A 22,260-nucleotide genomic window follows, 5' to 3' on the forward strand; every position below is an offset into this window, starting at 1 on the left:
TTTGAAAAAAAAAAGGAATGCAGAGTGTTGTCATAGTAAAGCTATGGAAAGGGTTTACAAACAGTAAAATATGATCTTTAATATACAAAGAAAAAAGTTACTGGAAGAAGAGAGACTTTATACTCTACAGAATTGGCAGAGAAGTAGTTGAACATTGAAACGTCCCGCATACTGTGATGCACAGAAAAACAAACTGGATATTTACTTAGAATACCTTTAACTATTAACGATTTTTCGTATAAACAAATTACATTTGTAGTATTTTTACTATCTAGAAAAGCTAGTTTTTCTCATTTCCTCAAAATTATTTATTCTGCATAACCATCAACTCTTTCTTTAATTCGCCAATTTATAGAAATTTATTTCTTCCTGTCTCAGAAGATTATTATTATTATTATTATTATTATTATTATTATTATTATTATTATTATTATTATTATTATTATTATTATTATTATAGAGCCTGTGTAGCTCAGTGGATGTGGCGTTTGCCAACCTTGGTTTCGAGTCTAGTCGGCGACTAGAGGAAATTTTTCTAAGCCTTTTTTCGACCGGTTCCCGAGTTAGTCGATCTCTGGCACGGGCAAGCAGGTTTTTCCTCCGGGAAACTCGGGTTTTTCGTCCTGTAAACCTAAGAAAATCGACCGTAGAACCCACATTATTTCAGACATTAAATATATTGTGTTAGGGTTAGGGACCACGAGATGGCGGCACATTTGAGCCGTATCTCTTCACTGCGTACCGCTTAATTAGTGATAGCCTTAGGCCATCTATCTCTGATTGGTACCAGTGGAGATTGAACTGCCCACTCAGTCTCCAAAAGTTAGATAGGGCTAAATGGCTTCGCCTACTCCCCGTATACGGGAATAAAAAGGCGTTAGCTGATTTTTTTTTTTTTTATTATTATTATTATACAAGCACCTCTGGAGTCACGACGCATCAAGAGAGGCAATAGTAAGATGCATTCTAACAGAGATAATGTTTATCATACCTCATCTTAAATTGGCGCTCAATGTTTGCGCACTCACCACCTCATTTGACAATAAATTCAACTCACCAACCACTCTCCATGCAAAAAAAGTTATGTTACACTCTCTTATGCATCATAACTTTATACAACTTCCAATAATGACTTCTTGTCTCTATCTCCATCTTCCCTCCTTCAACCCTTGAAAAAATATCCTGTGTATCTAATTATGTATTGCGTTTTATCCTTTATCCAAATGTTAGCAAACAAAGTTTGTGCCTGAATTTTATATTGTGTTTTTCAAGCGCAAACTTTGTTTGCTAACACTTGATAAAGGATAAAACCCAATATATAATTAGGAGCATAGCCAACTGAAAAAACTTCTTTTCACTTGGCTATGCTAGGAACGCAGGAGACCAAATCGATGCGCAGTAGTCCATATGTGTTTAATCAAAGCCTTGTACAGTGGAATGACGACATCATTTTCTCTACTTGTCAGTACTCTTCTTAGTGTACTAGCATTTCTTTTTGCTGTTTATCATTTTCGAAATATGTCCCTTGAACTTCAATTATTTATCCACTATATTACAAGATCACACGCTTCCTCCACCTCCTGTAATACAACGTCTCCAATATGATATAGCTTTACTCTTTTGACATCCAAAATGCAAAACCTTATATTTACTGTTGTTAAATATCCCCCCACTCGTCAGCCCACATAGCCACTTTATTCAAATCCTCTGAAACACGAGTACATCTGCATCATTCCTAATAACTTTTACCAGCTTAGCATCATCTGCAAACAGCTGAATATCAGCTTGCAAGCCACTCGCAATGTCATTAACAAACAAATTAAACATTAGTGATCCTAGAACAGAACTTTATCCACTAGTAATCTCCTCCTGAGAGACATGGCACCTATGAACACCATCGTTTGATATCGATTAAAAAGCCAGTTTGCTATCCAATCAACCAAATGATTTTCCATTCCCATTTGATGTAACTTATACATCAATTTATTATATGGTAGCTGCCAAATGCCTTTGCAAAATCCAGAGGTATCACTATTTATGAATCACGCTTGTCTAGAACTGTAGTCACCTTATGAAATGTAAGCAAATTTGCAAAACAAGCCCTACCTATAACAAACCCATGTTGATCTCTATACAGAATCTTTTCCTTATCTACCTAATCCTGTATCTATTCCTAACCAATCTCTCCAAACTTTAACAACCACTCAAGACATAGAAACCTTGATGCAACGGCTTAACCTTGCCCTCTTTCCACTCATTAGGGATTGCTGAGGACATTTTCATTAAACAACAGAGTTAACAGAAGTGTCAGTTTCCTTAGCACATTCTTTCGTAACACGTGGTGAAATACCCTCCAGTTCAATAACCGTATTCACAACATGACTTAACAATCATAGACTTCTATTCCTTGTGAAAATGATAATTTCGAAATTTAGTGTTAATTTACCGAATTATCAGCAGACAATACATAAGAACCGAACTAATCTTGTAGAATTGATATAAATGTTCTATAAAATTATTTTAGAAATTTCAGATACAGAAATTTGAAAGACAATATCGGGTCCTAAATCAATTTCTGAACATAGAAGTGAACACAATGAAAAAAAAAAAAGTGGATAATTCACTGGAGTCTTTCTAGATTTCATATAGTCATATTTAGAGATATGTTGACTTGAGTGAGGCTCGAATATCTTACTCCTGTCCTAAAATATAATAAACTGTACCGTTCTACTGCCAAAAATAGATGGAGAAAAGTTCGAAAAAGTCTTCAGTAAATTTATAGCATGATAATGTCAGACCTTCTCAGTACAGAATTAAAAACATAAATTTTTATTTATTATTTAAAAAAAGTATGTGAGTCCCTCCTCCATCCAAGAAAGGTTGTGAATTTGTAGTGGGTTATTAGTACTGTTGATCAGCTAAGAGTCCATCGATAATCTGGTAGAAAACAAAGATAGAATTTTTTTGAAGTCACTTCATACCTTCAATGAACATCATGGTAGTCTTACACCGAGCCGAAAGAAGCCCATGAGACTAGGTAGTAGTCTTAGATCCAACCATGAAACTCATCAAACGATCCATAAACATCCCTGTCCACAACGGAATTCAAACCCGCTGTGTTGGTGATTAAGAATTAAAAACCACGCTACCAACCAAGACGTCTATAGACGTCAAGGTATCATGGTGGACGGTAGATGGCGTTGGCGTTGATGGAGATGATTTGTAGTAGAGGTTCAGTGTAGTGGTGGAGACAGTTGTATGGTAGGTGTCCTCCCGCGATGAGTCTTCGGACTCCTTGGAGGTGTCAGGAATAATAATAATAATAATAATAATAATAATAATAATAATAATAATAATAATAATAATAATAATAATAATAATAATAATGCAATTTTCAAAAATCTAGAGGAACAAAAGACCAGATCCTTATTAATAAAATGATTCTCAGAAACTCAAAAAGACTAAAAACTAATTTACACTAATTTAGATTACAAGAAAGCATTCGATTCCCTCCCACACTCCTGGATCCTACAATCACTAAAAATATTTGGAATTAGCAAAAACATATGGTCGTTTCTGGCTACTGCTATGAAATCATGGAAAACAACATTAATAGTGAATAATGAAGGATTTGGAGATATCAGCATTAAACGTGGAATTTTCCAAGGTGAGTCCTTGTCACCATTGCTCTTCACCATTTCTTTGATACCTTTATCTATGATTCTGAACAAAACAAAACTTGGTTATGAAATTCCTAAATGTAATATTAAAATTTCCCATCTATCGTATATGGATGACTTCAAGTTATATGGAAAATCGGCCCAGCAAATAGATTCTTTATTGAACATAGTTCGTAATTTCAGTCAGGATCTCAAAATGGAATTTGGTTTAGATAAATGCGCAATTTTATCTATTAAATGTGGAAAAATTAATGACACTAGCAATTTTAATTTTGATCAAGAGAAATATATAAAAACAATTTCAGCTGACGAACACTATAAATACTTAGGATTATTAGAAGCCAATCAAATTCTCCACTCGAAAGTTAAACAACAGGCAGCATCAGAATATATCAAAAGAGTTAGAAATATTCTGAAAATAAAACTAAATGGATTAAACACAATTAGAGCAATGAATTCTTGGGCTATACCAATGATCCGATACACAGCTGGCATAATAAATTGGACAAACGAAGACCTGGACAAACTAGACCGCAAAACTAGAAAACTGATGACTATGCATCATGCATTACATCCACGAAGTGATGTTGACCGGTTGTACCTACCGAGGAGAATAGGTGGACGGGGTCTGCTGCAAGTGAGACAGATTGTGGAAGAAGAAGAAATTGGTTTAAGGATTACATCGACAATAGCTCTGAGTCAATGCTTCAAGCAGTTACACAAGAGGGCCTTCTAAAAGCAACAGGAAACAAATCCGATTACAAAAAGGAACTACAAAATATCCGATAGGGGCACTGGAAAAATAAACCTTTGCATGGCCAATTCCTTCGAGATACTGAGGACAAAATTGACGTGAACAAAAAATGGCAATGGCTACAACACAGATACATTAAAAAAGAAACAGAAACAGAAAGATTTATTCTAGCAGCTCAAGAACAGGCATTACAAATTAATGCAATCAAAGCAAAAATTTTCAACATCAATAATAACAGCAAATGCAGATTATGCGATCAGAAAGATGAGACTGTAGAACAGCTAATCAGTGCCTGCAGCAAAATAGCTCAAACTGACTATAAATACCTCCATGATCAAGTGGCCAAAATTGTTCATTGGCATGTATGCAAAAAATATGGCTTTCCTACTTCTGATAACTGGTGGCAGCATAAAATAGAGACTGCATTGGAAAACGAAACAGCAAAAATTCTCTGGGACTTTAGAATGCAAACTGATCGGAATTTGGAACACAATAGACCTGACATCGCAATTATCGAACATCGACAGGTTTGGATTATCGATATCGCAGTACCCAGTGATAACAACATTAACATCAAAGTGGAAAAAATTACTAAATATCGAGATCTGGCAATCGAAGTTGGCAGGCTGTGGCTCAAACACACCAAAGTCATCCCAATGGTTATCGGTGCACTTGGTGCATCTTCAAAGAAGCTGTCCAGCTATTTACACAATTGAAAATCAATGAAGTGACCCCATATGACCTACAAAAAACAGCATTACCTGGAATAGTCCATATTTTACGACGCTATTTGACAGACCATTCTTAGATTCTTGGGTAGAATCTGAATTGTTCTGAATCACCAGTCATATTTTTATTTATACGATATCTTGTTTTGACTGTGTATCAATTATGTGAATAAAATAATAATAATAATGAATGCGAAGTGCATATTAAAATTGTAATGCCATTGATATTACATTGAAATATATGTGATGGATACGAAGCGTATGAGGATGCATATTTTATCCATAAATTTGCCGGTTAGGTGGTTAAAATCTGATAATAAATAAATAATCCATCGTATAAATCGATGCAAGTGTGTTACCTAATTGTAACATTATAAAATAGAAACAATTTATTCCTAATAGATCTTTTTTTTATTTAAGTTTATTAACTGGCTTATATGGCGCTAGATTTCAAATTTGCATCTTCAGAGCAAAACATGTTATAGTTTATTACACCGACAATAAGTGAAGCAATTCAAATTGTAACAGACAAAAGATCTAAAGTCCTAATTCGGATTCTTATGATGTCAAAAAGAATATTGCAGGTTTGTAGGAGTTGATCTTTAGATGACAGTCTCCCAAATTTCTTCATCTGATTGCTCTGTCTGTCAATAGTAAGTTAAGTCATAATCACAGGAAGCTTCATGCATCCCAGAATATGCAACGTGGTTTGAGTGTGGTATGAATGTTGTATTTTATTACTACTTTAGCTATCTTTTCAGATGTATCTCTGTTATAGGAATAGGAAGAGTGGTGTTTTGCTCTTGAGTGTCATGTAGTATTTTATCTATTTTGTGGTAGCAGCAGTCGTTGGCTAAGAAAGTATGGGGGAAATAGTTAAGCTTGTAGAAAGGGCTGCATCATTACAACAAACAGCCATGGCTATATAGGGTGGTTCAAAATTCCACATACAAACTTTGAGGGGGAGCTAAAGAACATCAAAATCGACCCTATTCACATAGCAAAGCATGACCGGAAACTCCACCCGAAAGTGATAGGTGGCGCGGTTCGCCAGCGCTCCAGGTGAGCAATTGGGGCTTCCTCATTCAAGCTTTCGACGTCGTACGAAGAACATGCGTCGTTTTACGAACGCTGAGATGACAGACATGCACCTCGTTTACCATGTTATGTATCCAACTACTATTGAGCTGTTCAGTTACGCCTAATAAAGTTTTTTACACTCCTTACTGCCTTGGGTTATTTCTGTATCTTTGTGCCCTTGTTAGTACCTTCCGGTGGCTTTTCTGGTCATGCTTTCCTATGTGAATAGTGTTGATTCTGATGTAATCCACCTCTCCTCAAAGTTTGCACGTGGAATTTTGAACCACCCTACATGTGTTAGTGAATGATGTGTGATCGTTTGTATCGATATCTTCTTTTGTGTTGGCAGTCTATGAATGGAAAAGATAGTGAGTCATCTGAAAGGCACGTGACTAATGTGTCAAGAAAAAGGCAAATAGTTGTTTGATTCTTTTTGAAATGCAAAGTAATTTTGAGGATGTTGGCTGTTAAGGTAAGCTACAAAAGAATCCTAAGTGTCTTGTGTATGAGCCCAAATAGCAGACACGTCATCAATGACACTAAGGGTTTGAAAGTAGCTGTAGCAAACATCCTTTTATATTTTTTTAAATTTTATTTAGTGTTGTAATACTGCTAAAATAAATTATTAGCGTCCAACACCCAAGCCTGTCAAATAGATATATCTTTTTTTTTTCTTTTGAACTGTTCCACTCATAACTGAAATGGACCGATGTTTAAAATATTTGATACTAACTATTAATTCACTATCAATATAAATCAATCCTTGGAATCTCCATTGACCCAAATTTTATTATTATTATTTTATAATATTTTTATAATATTATTATAATATTATAATAATTATGATATTATAAAAATATAATAATTATAATATTATAATAATAATTTTATAATAATAATAATAATAATAATAATAATAATAATAATAATAATAATAATAATAATAATAATAATAATAATAATAATAATAATAATATTATTATTATTATTATTATTATTATTATTATTATTTATAAATTATTATAATATAATAATTTATTATTTATAATACGTTATTTATTATTAGGCATTACTGTCTAATTGTGGACGATGGTCGTTCAACACGTTCAGTCTCGATGTTGCCACAGGAGGGCGCTCCTTGTCCGTCCTTTTAATCCATCTCTTTCAATCATACGGGTTCTTCAACACATTTCGTCTTGATCCTGTGAAGATTTGGAGATGTTTCAGTGAGAATGAAATATTATTCTTTTTAATATTAAGTACTGATAAATTTCCAACAAAATAACTATTAAATTAATTATTGTACACGTACAAAATATCCAGGGAAATATGCTAAAAAAATAATTGCACTTTTTTTACAGATGTTATGGAATCAACGTATCACAGTCAAAATCCCTATCACAATTCCGTACATGCTGCAGATGTAACTCAAGCTATGCACTGCTTTCTACAAGAAAGTAAGGTAAGTTAATAAACGTTGTTGTCAGCCTTTATTGTCTTCTTTTTTTCGGCTCGGTGTTCATGGAAATGTGGTGGAATATTGAGCATTGTCATCGATCAATAACGAAGTATTTTCTTTGCAGATTGCAACTTATTTAACACCGGTCGAAGCCATGGCATCTCTTATCGCTGCTGTAGCTCATGATCTGGACCATCCTGGAGTTAATCAAGCATTCCTTGTAGCAACATCGAATCATTTGGTTAGTCTTTATCAGGTAAATAAGACGATTTGCTTCTGTCATTTGAAATAATGTGAATGAAATATATCTTAAAGATACAACACATTGCAAAATGGAATAGTGGCAAATGGAAGGTCCTCCATCCAGTAAAAATTCCATAATAACAAAACCAGAAGATCACAGTTTCTGATCCATTTAGCCCCTGACTAAATGGATCAGACTGTAACTAACAATAATGAATTAGCAAAAATGTCTATAGTGTGTGTGAAAATATTTTTGGATTGTTTTAATTTTATATAAATCCGTCCATGGAAGGTTATCGAACATTAATGGAGTAAGGGGCCTAACTAAAATCTCTTGGATCAGTGGTTCTCCAACTTAATGGTGATGCTGTAAAGACAGGCGTCAGGGATATTTTATCTCATAATTAAATATTATTATTACGTGACGCTTCCAACGAGTCCACAGGCTCATCGAGGGAGAGCACCTACTCTACAACTCTCCGTCTCCACCACTCAATCCACCAACTATCGTCATCATCTACACCAACGCCATCTGCACCCACTACCACCACTAATATTTTCACTGACAATCAATCACAAACATCCATGCCCACGGCGGGAGCGGATAACCACTCGGCCAACCAGGCTTGCTTATATAAATGTCGTAAACGATGAAACAAGAGTTATAACTTCATTAAGTTATATATTTCTTCAAACTGTCTGTTGAATTGATCAATTCGAATCAGCTACAATCACCTAAAATTGTCTTTATTAACTTCCTTTTATTTACAATTTCAGAATGCCTCAGTTCTTGAAAATCATCACTGGAGAACAGCTATATCTTGTCTTAAAGAATCTGGGATATTCGATCATCTTGATAAAGACGTGTGGTAAGTTCGTGTAACGTTCCTCTTTTCATATAGCAGCTACGCACCATATACTCTCAATTATTTTCTGCAATATGCAAGTGGCAGCCCTGGCTTTTGTTTACTCCTTGATAATAATATATGACTCGTAAAAAAAAAAAAAAAAAAAAAAAAAACATGTTCTGTTGTTGTGAAAACCACTTTTGCATGTTTTCTGCATTCTTTTTTTTTTTAATCAAAAATATTACTTTTTTTTGCTAATGAATGATTTATATGACTCTTTTTGAACAGTTTTATTTATTATTTATTGAACAGTTTTGTTCAATAAATAATATACTTACGAAATTAAAAACGCGTGGTATTAAACACTTTAAAACGTTTAACTGGCCCCTCTCCCCATTCAAAATGTCTCATATGTTTATTTTGAAATGGTGTAATCTTCTGTCGCTCCCATCCGAATCAAATAAGGATAGCCTTGCGAATAAGTACCTTGGCTACTTAGCGAGATAACTGTTACTCCTGTATCAATAACCTCACGTTGATTTAAATATTTTCCTTTCATTATTAGTCTCTGCCATTGAAATACAGATATCTGTTCCTTTAACCACTTAATGTACGATCCATTCACTTGTTTTCTTCAACACCTAACATAGTACGTTAATACACGATGCCTGTCTGTCAACTGCACATTCTCTAGGCAGTTTGGTTTGAAGAACGAACAAAGTGATGTTCTTGTGAAAAAATTTACCTTCTTAATTTTATTTGTTTAAAGCATGTATATATTTATATAGTTGTATATGATGTGTGCTTGTAGTCTGTGGTTACGACTGCAGATATCTCTCATACTGGGACGGCAGGTTTTTTCGTCTAGAAACTCGATTTTTCATGTTGCAAACAGTCAAATCGGACAGAGAGAACAGAAGCATTTAGTAACCATAATGTAAGTATCATGATCACATTTAATTCTCGAATTTTATTTTGGTTTAACATGACCAGTATTAATGGATTCTGCTTATTCCAAGATGCAATAATATATGACTCGCATAAAAAAAAAAAATCGTTTTCTGTCCTAAAGATCACTTGTACACCTTCTGTATAAAAAGAAACCGAACTTCTAGAAAATAGAAGAAACTAGTGGTGCCACCTGTCGTATATTTTTGTTGTCAAAAGCGGCAACTTTCATTAGTGTTGTGTCAACTGTTTATGATATTTGTTTCATTAGAAGCCGAGTTATAGTGCCAAGAGGGACAGTATGTTTTGACGATCAACGTTTCAAACAGAGAGCTGCAATTGACTTTTGTGTTAAAGTTTTACCGAAAAGTTTTACCAAAACGCATTAAATGCTTCAAAAAGCATACGGTGATGAATGCTTATCTCGTTCTCAAGTTTACGACTGGTTTAAGCGATTTCCAAGTAGTCGTGAGACGCTTGAGGACGATGAAAAGCCGGGCTGTCCAAAAACTGGACTAAGCGAAGTAAACATCTCAAAAAAGTACGTGATTTCATCAAAGAAAACCCGAAATCGTCCTTGAGATTGATTGAAGATGAATTGGAGATTCCAAAATCAACTCGGTCAAAATCAACATTTTAACTGAGAATTTTGGCCTTCGTAAATTGAATTCGCGATTTGTTCCCCACAAGTTGACCGACGACCAAAAAATGTATCGAAATGAACACTGCAAAGACCTCATTAAAACCGCTCGTAAGGACTCAAACGTCCTTGAAACATTCGTTACAAGGATGAAACGTAGTGTTTTGAGTATGAGCCCGAAACAAAGCGTCAGGGTGCTGATTGGAGATCACCAGAAGAGGGACATCCGAAACAAAGTCGCTTGGAGAAGCCAAAAGTAAAGAAAATGCTGATTTGTTTCTACGATTATAAGGACATTATCCACAAAGAATTCGTTCCGCCTGGCCAAACGGTCAATGGTGAGTTTTATGTCGAAGATTTGAAGCGATTAATAGCTAGAATTCATCATACGGTATGAATATCGTGATGCAGGCAGCTGGTCACTTTTGCATGATACTGCACCATCTCATCGTTCGAACATTGTGAGACAGTTTTTGAGCAAAAACCAAGCTTGTGTGTTGGATCACTCGCCGTATTCACCTGATTTAGCACCCTGTGACGTCTTTCTCTCCCCCCGACTTCATTTGCCGATGAAAGGAAAGCGATACGACACCATTGAAAACTTCAAGCGACAGTAACCACGACCCTCAACAGTATCCCAAAAACCAATATACAAAACTCATTTAACGAATTAATTGACTATGCCAAACGCTGTATCGAAGATGAGGGAGAGCATATTGATTGAAATAAATGATTTGAATAATTATAATTGGTCTGTGTTTTATTTTCTATCAAAAGTTCGGTTTCGTTTTAGACAGAGGGTGTGGATCAGTCTCCTTTATCACATCCAGGAGTATATGAAGTTCCCTATTCATGTCATTGAGCCTACTATAGACAGACAGGAAGAACTGTGGACATCCACCTCAGTGAACACAAAAAATATATCCGGCACTTTCGCTATGGCAAGTCGGGTTTAGCAAACTATGCTTTGGATACCACCGAACACAGGATCAATTGGGAAAAAAAAGTGCTGCACAGAAGCTTTTACAAGCCAGAGAGCTTGTTCCTGGAATCAACAGAAGCCTTAAAATATACTCCAAACCTCAACTAGTATGGCTGTATAAATCTACCAAAGATCTGGGAGACAGACATCCTAAGACCAAATTAATACGGTTAGAATACCAGCGAAATATCAGCAATAAGTCAATAAATAATTTTTTACTTATCAGTCTATGTTCTAACATATACCGTCAAAATTAATCAACATGTACGACGAACACAAAAGCCTTCCCCCCCACACACACACCTATAATAAAACTGTCTTATTAAATTTGTTATTTTTTATCCCGTAAAAGTTTGAGAGAAATTTATCATAAAATCATGAAAAAATTATGAAAATAGCTACATCGAATTAAAAAAAAATCACAGAAGTTAACACTTTTTCTTATGGATCAATAACAAATAGAAAAGACTGTATTACCACGATATTCTGTTTAAATTCGTATATTATTCATGAACATTTCGAATATTTGATGACTTGCCAAATATAATCCACCTAATATTTTTAAACATGATTACTCAAACAGGATTGAAATCTACAACCACGTTCGTTCTCTGATTTTGGCTACTGATATCACACGTCAAAGAGAATTTCTTGGAAGATTTAAGGTAAATGATTTATAATCTCAATTTGTCTTCTTATTTGTAGTGTTTAAATTCCTCTAATTAAACATAAAATTATAAACCAGTAATTTGAAATATTACGAAAAATAAAAGATGTTCTTTGATATATATATATATTTTTTTTTTTTTCATAAAATGCAACTTGTGAATACAGGGCGTATTGAAATAACCACAAATTTTGATTCTTTAAAGATCCATCCACAGTTTTCCAACTGATAAACAGGTGTCAAATTAAAAATAAAAAAAAAATATAAATAAAAATGTCATGAGCCAAAGATTGACTGAAGAGTTTAAAGGAAAATCCTGTACTCGGTGACTAAAATCGAACCTACCATGATCTGATGAAGCCTTAAAAAAGGCTGAAACCGGTCTGGGTAGTGACCTCCCTCCATAATGTAATAACAGCATACATTTCCTAAGAAATGTGTTTTTACATTATGGAAAATACCTAAGAATAGCGATTCTGAACTTCCCCCACCTTTGCAACGAGTTGCCCGATATTGTACTACGTACTTGCATTGGCTAACGCTAGTGTCGCCGATACTTTATAGTTTACTATATTCGGCAAGAAACTCTCTGATTCCAATCTCTGAGTTTCTTATTCGGTTTTAAAACTATGTGGGATTTAATATCCCCTTAATTTAAGTAATGTTTTCATTGCCGAAATGAAGCTTATTAGCTCTTTATACTCAAGTACCATGATCTGAATATCATATTGGTCCGGGATTGGACTAACCCTGGATTCTCAGTTCAAGTAGCTAGGATTAAGATTATTTGAATTTTTGGCCCTAAACACAAATAGCCTTTGGATTATTTCAGTTTTATTCAAGGTTTCTCCTTATTTTCTCAAAAGACAAACTAAAAGTTACGTAACCTTTGTCCAGGGGGCATCTCGTGCATATGAACTGCGGAACTGCAGCACCTCCAATTTTTCTCGATATATAAATATATTTATTAATTTATTTATATTTGCTTGTAATATTTAATTTTATCATCAACAATCCTCTACAATTCTCTTATTTTGTATAAAAAATTATAAAAATCCATCTTGTAGCACTTAGGAGGGCGAAGGACGCTAGCGGCACCGTGTTTGCCACAGTGTCATATTGCTACCCGTGCAAGTATGTGTACATCATAGTGAGAGGCGAGCTATTAGCGTAATGCGGCACTGTCCGTCGCGCAGTTCCACTGTGGTTTATATGCAGTTTGCGCCAGTAGTAGAGTGTTCGCAGTGCTTATCGTGTTTATTCCGTCTCTTTAAATACTTGGACATTACAATTAAAGGATTTAATTGTAATGTCCAAAAATTGTAAATCCATTCTTTTAAATACAATTAAAGGAATGGATTTTATTTTTAAGTAATTTTGAATTATACCCGACTGTATAATTTTATCGATAATAAACAATATTTTTTCATGTTTAATTTTTTTTTACCATAATTTTGATATTTTATCCAAACACGCATGCACTGTACTTACAGTGTGTATGTAAATTTCGAAAGTTGCAGCATCCCCACGATTTCAAGCCACGAGCCACCACTGCCTTTGTCCTATGTTGTCTAGCTTAGGTACAGTTAAAGACTAAATAAAATATTCCTGTGGGTACATGACGACATTCAAAGCGGAGTCTTGCTCACGTAGCTCGAACATGATAAGTATTAAAATCGAAATCTTTTGTTAGAAAGTAGCGTGTTTTTTTTTTCTTTATTTTATTATTTTAACATGGACTTACGATGCATTCTCTAGCTTCTCTGCTTTTCTGTTGGTGACGTGTTTCATTTCCTTTCTCGTCGAACTTTTTTGTATGTACGTGTGATTTGAATGAGGAGTGATGCTTTTAAAATCCATCTTTAAACGTAGTTAATATGCGTGTCGTGTGCAAAAAATGTATTAAATGAATAAATGCCATGTTAATTAATAAATAATGCTGAATATAAGACGATTATGTTTAATATTTTGTCACCTAACTATCATTTTTGAATAAATTAAGCCACTTAGAAGCTAAAAGTTGTTCAGATGAAGTTGAAATTAAATATTTGACAAATGTTAGTGAAGATCTCAATAGCCACATGAGGATAAACAGACTGACAAGTTGTACTAAGATTCATAGTACTTATATTTTTGTACTAAAACTAGAACATTGTTTAAAGGAATACTTTTAAAATATGTAGTCAGTACGCTGTCTGTTAGGCACTAGACCAGGGCTCGATTCTAGGGATGGAGAGAGTTTAATTGTCCATAGATGGCACTAGTGTTCTACAGATTTTGCAACCTTTTTGTATGAGCCTGATCTTTAAAAAAAAGGGGGTGGAAGGGGGTGAGATATCCTCAATAAGTACTCTAGAAGAAGCAGTTAATTGCATTGATCGATGTACTTATATCAGTGCTGAGAATCAAGACACAGATTTTTACGTTGAAGATAATTGTTAATGTGAAACAATATCCTACTAGTTTTTGCATAAGTCAGCCAGAACAAAAATGCTCATTAGCCATGCTTATGCTTAATGATATTCTTCATTAATGTTTTAATTCTAAAAAAATCAAAGATGGAAGGTTGGACTCATTATAAAAAAAAAAAAAATGCTTCTAGTGTTGCTTTAATTAGGTGTTTTAGCCACAGCAAATTCTTTGTTCTCTCCAATTAAAAATACGTCTTGGTTTTGAAGTTTTATTTAGAGATCATTTTTTTGAAGATTTTTTTTTTGTATTAATATACTCGTACTGTTTTTGAAGAAACGGTAACTAATTTAACATCAATAAAACTAAGATGCATTTGCTCAACTAAAAGAGACAAAAAAATTCATACTTCGTCCTAAGTGCAAAAATTGGAGCTTAAAGGTTAGCCACAACAAGGAGTCTCATGAACCATTCATATGGTTAATGGGAGGTTCATGAGACTCCTTTTGCCAACGTTTGCACAATCTCTTTTGTAAAATTCCTATTTGTCGTACTGGTTACAGAAAATAGTTCTGTTTTGAACAGCCAATAAAAAAACAAATCAATTTGTAAGAATGCTAAGGATTATAAGGCTTATTTGCAAATGATTGTAGCCATCTTTCTGCCTTTTACTGGAACAGCCACTTCCAGTTTTCAGTGTTATAACATACAATTGATCACATCTAAAACATTTATTATTATTATTTCTAATCGGACGGTGCGATGCCCCGTTCTTCCAATTGATCTATGGCGAATCATTTTATTTTCGTAATCCACTCATGTAAATTTTTTTCAGATAGATTCAGAGCTTGTTTCTTGATATTGGAAAGGTATTTCATACTGAGAATCTCAAATACTTCGAACTGTCGATAATATGCTGATATTCTCTCGATCGACAGTTTTAAGGTATGGGCACAGCCAAACAGTTCGTTTCCAGATTCTAAGTTCAGTAACTGTTGCATTGACTCATTGCAGTTTCTAGAACTAAATCTACGTGGAAGAAGAATGAAAACAAATACCTTTCTAACTAATTTAATTATTTACATACCAATGTTTCGCTAGCTCAAGCTGGATGGGCCTATCGTGTATTCAGAGTACCATGCACATACACTCAAGCAGAAGTTTGGAATTTTGGCGAACCTCCCAATCTTCCTGTCAGCAATAATCACAGGTCACCACGAAGGGGCGCCACTGTCGCCTTCCATTCACGTGACTATCCTTGTTCTCTAGCTCAGTTAAGTCTCGATCTTCGCTGAGTGTGTGTGTGTGTTTATAATGGTTTTGATAATCTAACTTGACCTTACGAAAAGTACGCTTGCAAATAGTTAATTTAGTTAGCATTTTTTTATTATTATTTTCATTCTAGTTCAGTTAGTTTTTATTTTAGAAACTTTGACATGCAACCAACATTTATTTTATCAAGTTAGAAGAGGTTGTGTGTAAAATTGAATGGCATTAGGGCTTGCCGTTTAGGTTTTATATTTATATATAAAGTTATTACTTATTGAGTTGACGAGAGGCTGTTTGACTTAGACCATAAAAGAAAGAAAGACAAACAAAAATAAATGTTTTTATTGCAAAGACGGGACATTCATAGAAGACTGACAAGATCAACATCATTTATGCGTTTAGAGGTTAAGTTCTAAAGAAAATGTGAACAACCTGGAAGATTTCTAAATTTGTGAGCTGAGCTGTACTGACAGGCTACTGTCAGAACAACCTCAAAAGTACAAGGATTCAATTACTTTAACAGGCAGGAAATCGCTTGAAGAAATTGCTTTAAGTAAGTAGCAAGATATTGTGCTAGCAACTATAGCAAGAGATCCACAGCTGAAATAATTCAATATCGCTACCTTCCTTCAGCAACTGTCGCTTGGGACCATCGTGATGGAAGGAGGGCACACCGCACAACATAAATAATTGTTACCACTTTGCTTTTATTTGTTGAGTTCGCCACAAGAACAGGATTGATATCACAATCTTTAAAAAATTCATTTCCCAATCTTAGTTCGTATTAGCAAACCATTCTTAAGTTCGCAGACGAAAAATCAATAAATAAAGAATTCTCCTGATAAATGTGTCATTTATCAGGAGAATGTTTTATAGATGTTTTATTATATATTTCGGACGTCTGCAAATGATATTTTATTCATTTTAATGCATATAAATTAAAATTGGTTAGGTTTTCATAAAATAACAATTTCTTAACATCGATCTTTAGTGTTTTAGTTTATTTTTGTTTTGCTTTTGTGTTATTTCATATGCAACTTGAATTACATTATTTTTAAAACAGTCAGCTCTGTTTTGTTATTTTATTTTACTACCATTTATATAAATTTGTTGGTATTTCCTAAAATTTATAGATTCAGGTATTATTTCTTGTCGAATTTTAGTGTATCGTATTAAGACAGTTTCCTCAAGTTGCAAGTCTTATGCATTTATCCAACTTCTTCCATCGTCAATTACTTCGGCAATTTTAGAAGCTCTTCTCCGGGAAACTAGGGATTTTCATCCTGAAAAAAAGTAGAAGAAAACAGACATCACCCACACTGGACTTGCAGCCTTAGTTGTTTCAGCTGTCATTTCAAAAAATGAACTTCAAAGAGCTTCAATCATTACCATCGTCTTGTCCCAGACATGTAATTCCATAGATAATTTCAAAGTTAATTAATAAACTACCCCCCCCCTCTCTCTCTCTCTCTCTCTCTCTCTCTGTGATATTGTTATACATAGATTGCGAATGATGCCTCAATGAACACAGCCTGCTTGCCCCCAGTGGACAGAGTCCACTGGGGGCAAGCAGGCTGTGTTCACTGACACCAATCCTATCCACTGAACAGGCCATGGGTCTAAATCTCACAGTTATATGGATGTTTGTGAATGTTCTTAAATTCGGCGTTAGACCACACCTTCATTATTGGAGGCTCAGGCGGCTTGAAATAGTTCCATTTTATCTCTAACGCCGGGTTGCAGATTTATATACACATCATCCCAATCTCAGTGTTAATGTACTCTAGGTTTACAGCCTTTCATTACTAAAATCCTTATTAATAAATATATAAGATAAATAAATTTCTATTGGGCTTCTCCATTTACGTGGATTAAATGTTTTTAACTTCGTACGCAATACTTTTTTATTATTATTTTTATTTTTAATAGGAAAATAAATATTTACACAAAATTAAACAAAGAAATAAAATAATTGCGAGAAATCTTTCTTCAGACTATCTCATAGACGGTGAATTTCCACGTTGTATCTCTTGTACAGATATTTCCATATATATATATATATATATATATATATATATATATATATATATATATATATATATATATATATATATATATATATATATATATATATATATATATATATATATATATATATATATATATATATATATATATATATATATAGGTCAAATTCTTAACGTTCTAGTAGTTTTAAACCGCTCTTAGTTTTCTGAGTTTCATCTGTTTTGTGTGTTTAATGTGTGGTGAACTGACGTGATAGACGAGTTTTTAATATATAATTTTCGATAAATGTATAACTTATTAAATGGATAAGAATCCTATATTGTTATATAGCCAGTAAGTGAAACTCGAGATCGATAACTACGATCTATGAGTTTCAATGCCGAAAAACTATCGGCGAAGGCAATTCGAAGCAAAGGTGGAGCAAGCTCCCTCACCATTCTTGATATTCTCTCATAATGTAAAACACAGCTCCTAGGAGATGTAATACTGTCATTACATTATGAGGGAAGGTCACTACCCAGACCGGTTTCAACCTTTTTTGAGGTCTCATCAGCAAGTAGGTAGACCTGGAAAATATCAAAGCTTAGTGAAAAGAACTTACATACCTTCACTATACGAATGCCATAAAGGTGTGCTTGTATTTTGTAATTAAAATAAAAAGCCAAAAGGCTAGTTTTAGAATATCAAGAATAGTGAGGGAGCTTGCTCCACCTTTGTTTCGAATTGCCTTAACCGATATTTTTTCGGCATTGAAACTCATAGATCGTAGTTATCGATCTTGAGTTTCACTTACTGGCTATATAAAAATATAGGATTTTTATCCATTTAATATCTATTCAATTGCCAGAAAACTAGCCTTTTGGCTGTTTATTTTAATTACTAAATGTATAACTTTTTACATATATTTACAATGGGAAACAGCATTGTAGTCGAAGGAGGTAAGCCTCGTCCTCATCTTCCAAATTTTACACTTTTGAGTAATTCCAATGTAGCATTCTCCTTCATTATTGTATTCTAATATATCTTAAAACAAACACATTATCTCCCACTCTACGCAGATTTGGTTACAATTAATTCATAAATTAAAGTATTCAAATGTATCTTACAACAATGAATTGCATTGGACCAATTAAGATGAGCACTGATGTCCTATACATTCTTAAAACTTTCATACATCGATAAAAATGCAACCATATGGTCAAACTAACGTGAAATTTGTAGCGCAAGGTTGCATAAGCCACGACAGCACACCAAATCAAAATGGTCACATAACACGCTGATATATATATATATATATATATATATATATATAATAAATTTTTTAACTTGGGGATATTGTATATTAGGATAACCAACTTATCTTATAAACTTGGTTATTTTAACTCCTAATCGCAAGTATGCAAACAATTAAGTTTGCGCCTGAAACAAAGTTCAAGTCTAAAGATAATACAACACCAGGGCAACTCATTGTAAAGGTGGGTAAAGCTCTAATCACTAATCTTAGTATTTTCCCAGAATATAAAGCACATCTCACTAGAATATATATACTGCAATGCATTATGGGTGGGGTTTTTTGAGGTCTCCTCAGAAATTTAAGTAAAAAGGTTTTAATATCAAAACACTACTAGTTTCGGCCTGTAACAGGCTTATTCAGGTGACATTATAAAAGAAAAAACACTAAACATTGAGGGTTAAAAGACTATGAACAACATAGGCAGTCTTTATACATTTATTGATTTATTGCATTGTTGGGAGAGTGCGTGCTTGCAGCATCACGTGAACGCCAGTACATGATTACAGCTGAATAACTATCTGGGAGGTTGTAGCTCAAGTTATTATTTAGATGAACAGGATTGAAGATGATTTCTCTAGATTCCACGATTTTTCTCTCTAGTTCATCATTGCAACGAAAGATGTTAGTAAATTTTTCCCAGCAGACTTTGTGATGACTTTGGTTATCATCATTAGGATTAGCCGAGAAAAGGATATGACTTGATAATGCACTGGCTCGCTGTCTCTTGTAAGTAATGTCCCTCATGTGTTCTTCCAAATGCAATTGGACAGATTTGTCTGTCTGCCCAAAATAAGGAATATCACAATCACACAATATTTTATATACACCAGGGTATTTGAGTTGATGGTGGCAAGGTTTTGGGTGGCTTATTAAGAAACGGATCTTTGGAAGTGGAGTGAACAAGATTCTGATATTGTATTTTCTTAGAACTTTTGCTAATTTATGTGAAACAGTACTTATGTAAGGAATATATATATTGCCTTTGAATCTATTTGTTTCTTCTGAGTGATGTCTAGGAGGATTAAGAAGGAATCTTTGAATGATTCTCTTGGAATATCCATTAACTTTGAAAGAAGTTTTGAGATGGTTTATTTCTGTAAGCAGTTCATTTGGGTCATCAAGAAGAGAACGGGCTCTATGTCCCAAGGTGGAAATTATTCCAAGCGTATGAGGAGGGAAGTGATGGGACTGACTATGCAGATATCTGTTCGCATGTGTGGGCTTTCTATATATCGATATTTTGAGTTTACCAGAAGAGCGAGTCAGTTTGACATCAAGAAAAGGTAAGGAATTATCCGTTTCAAGCTCGCCAGTAAACTTAATACTTTGATGTCGACTATTGAGATGTTCGAGGAAAACCATAAGGGATTCATGTCCATTGCTCCAAATAATGAAGACATCGTCTACATAGCGTTTCGAAACTTTAGGTGTTAAAATAAACTAAGTGATAACCTTGGTTTCAAAATCCTCTAAGTAAATATTTGCGAGTATAGGTCATTCAATCCTTCATTATATATATATATCAGTTTTGATTCTTTATATGCTCAAGAAAAGTCAATTTCAAGTTATTTCTCAGGATGTAATTCTACTATTAGTATTATTAGTATTATTAATATATATAAAAATTATCAGTATTCATCTTTTTTTATCTGTTTTTCGTTTCAGGGATATCTCGACTCTGAAATTCTGGACATGCAAAATAAACAGTACAGACATTTTGCATTGCAGGTAAATAAAGTTATACTGCGCTTTACTATTGCCGACAGTATTAATGTGATACTTTTAAATATTAAGAAATATATACGTAAATCTTCTAATATCGGAAATTAATATTTAAATATGTTTAGTACTCAAAATGTTATGTTAACCAAGCTACCGACCAAGGCGAATATATACGTCCAGTTTATCATGGATGCGAAGTGCATATTAAAATTGTAATAACTTTGATATTACATTGAAATATATGATGGATACGAAGCATATGAGGATGCATATTTGATCCATAATGGCTAATAAGGTGGTTAAACGTTTTACCTACAAACTTATAGGTGTGGTGAATAATCGTTTAGTTGATTGTCGTTTGTAAATGATTAACAATAACCTGTTCACATATATTCTTGTCAACAAGGTTATAAAAGAGGTGAGAATATTTTCCTAATTTTATAGAATAAAATAGTATGCTTTTCGATACTAAAATACATTTATTAATATGTTTTCTATATAGCCATTTCAAATGAAACACTTTTTTTAATATTGTTGTTATCGTTGTAGCGTATGTTCACAACGTAAAATACATAAATAGAACATCTGTGGAAAGTATAGAAAGTAGACAAAACACTTTTTCGTACTCTATCAGAAATATTTTGGCGAATTTTACAACATTTTGTCATCGGCCAACAGATGAATTCTTTAAGACTCTCTTTTATATAACCAACATGTGCGTTAAATATAGGTGGTCCAAAAGGTTAGCTGCCACAGAACCCTATGGCACTCTCATGTCATTCTACTGAAGCAGGCTGAATGGCTAGCTAAATAGTGCATAACTCGTTCATATTTACTATTCAGCCAACTTCCCATCAATATTAAACCTATTTTTCATACTCATTTCGCGAAATCTGACTACTAACTTTATTGCGTTGAACTTTGTAAATGCAAGTACTAGCTTATCATGAGACTCGAATCTCATTATAAAGCTCAGAAATATGACATATTTCTAACTTTACGACAAGATTATCCCAATTAGTAAATTATCCTTGATAATTACATTATCAAGGATATTTTACGATGCACTTTAGAATTTCAGCAAAGGGAAACCCACTGGGATGACGCAGGCGATCTTTGAAATACGGTGCCTTTAGAGAACAGCTCGCTACTGAGTTTTCATGAAACGAAAAATTGCTACCTGCCATGATAAGTGTGTCTACTTCAACAATCTGAACTCGCGCAATTAAAAGATCAATCCTGAAAGAGTCAAGTGCTTCTTTGATGTGTTTTTTCACACTAAGAAAATACTGAGTAGAATTCTGATTAAGAATATTCTTCTCTATAAAAGAAAGATCCCTAAAATATTTGAAGATGTCTAATGATGTGCGCAATGCTTAACGCATCTCCAAAAAAAAAAAAAAAAAAAATTGCAATTGATGATTCTACTGTTGCGTATTAGACTTCCTGTTTAAAATACTTAACTTGTTGACCCCAAACATAATGAGGCTTTTCCGCACTTGAAATTAC

At 33.8% G+C, this 22,260-nt stretch overlaps 1 protein-coding gene across 1 annotated transcript in view; it reads left to right on the forward strand.

Moving 5' to 3' along the window:
• LOC150095240 (uncharacterized) overlaps positions 1–22,260 on the forward strand; it is a 158,931-nt gene that overhangs the window by 112,764 nt on the left and 23,907 nt on the right. Inside the window, exons 5-10 of the mRNA XM_090409840.1 lie at positions 7,309–7,468; positions 7,604–7,704; positions 7,826–7,957; positions 8,722–8,813; positions 11,946–12,027; positions 20,695–20,757. Coding sequence (XP_090265966.1) covers positions 7,309–7,468; positions 7,604–7,704; positions 7,826–7,957; positions 8,722–8,813; positions 11,946–12,027; positions 20,695–20,757 — 630 coding nt within the window. The remainder of the gene's footprint in view (positions 1–7,308; positions 7,469–7,603; positions 7,705–7,825; positions 7,958–8,721; positions 8,814–11,945; positions 12,028–20,694; positions 20,758–22,260) is intronic.

Source organism: Typopeltis vanoorti, chromosome 20, assembly GCF_054136105.1.
Source record: "Typopeltis vanoorti isolate ZY-2024b chromosome 20, IOZ_Tvanoo_1.0, whole genome shotgun sequence".
NCBI classification, from domain to species: domain Eukaryota; kingdom Metazoa; phylum Arthropoda; class Arachnida; order Uropygi; family Thelyphonidae; genus Typopeltis; species Typopeltis vanoorti.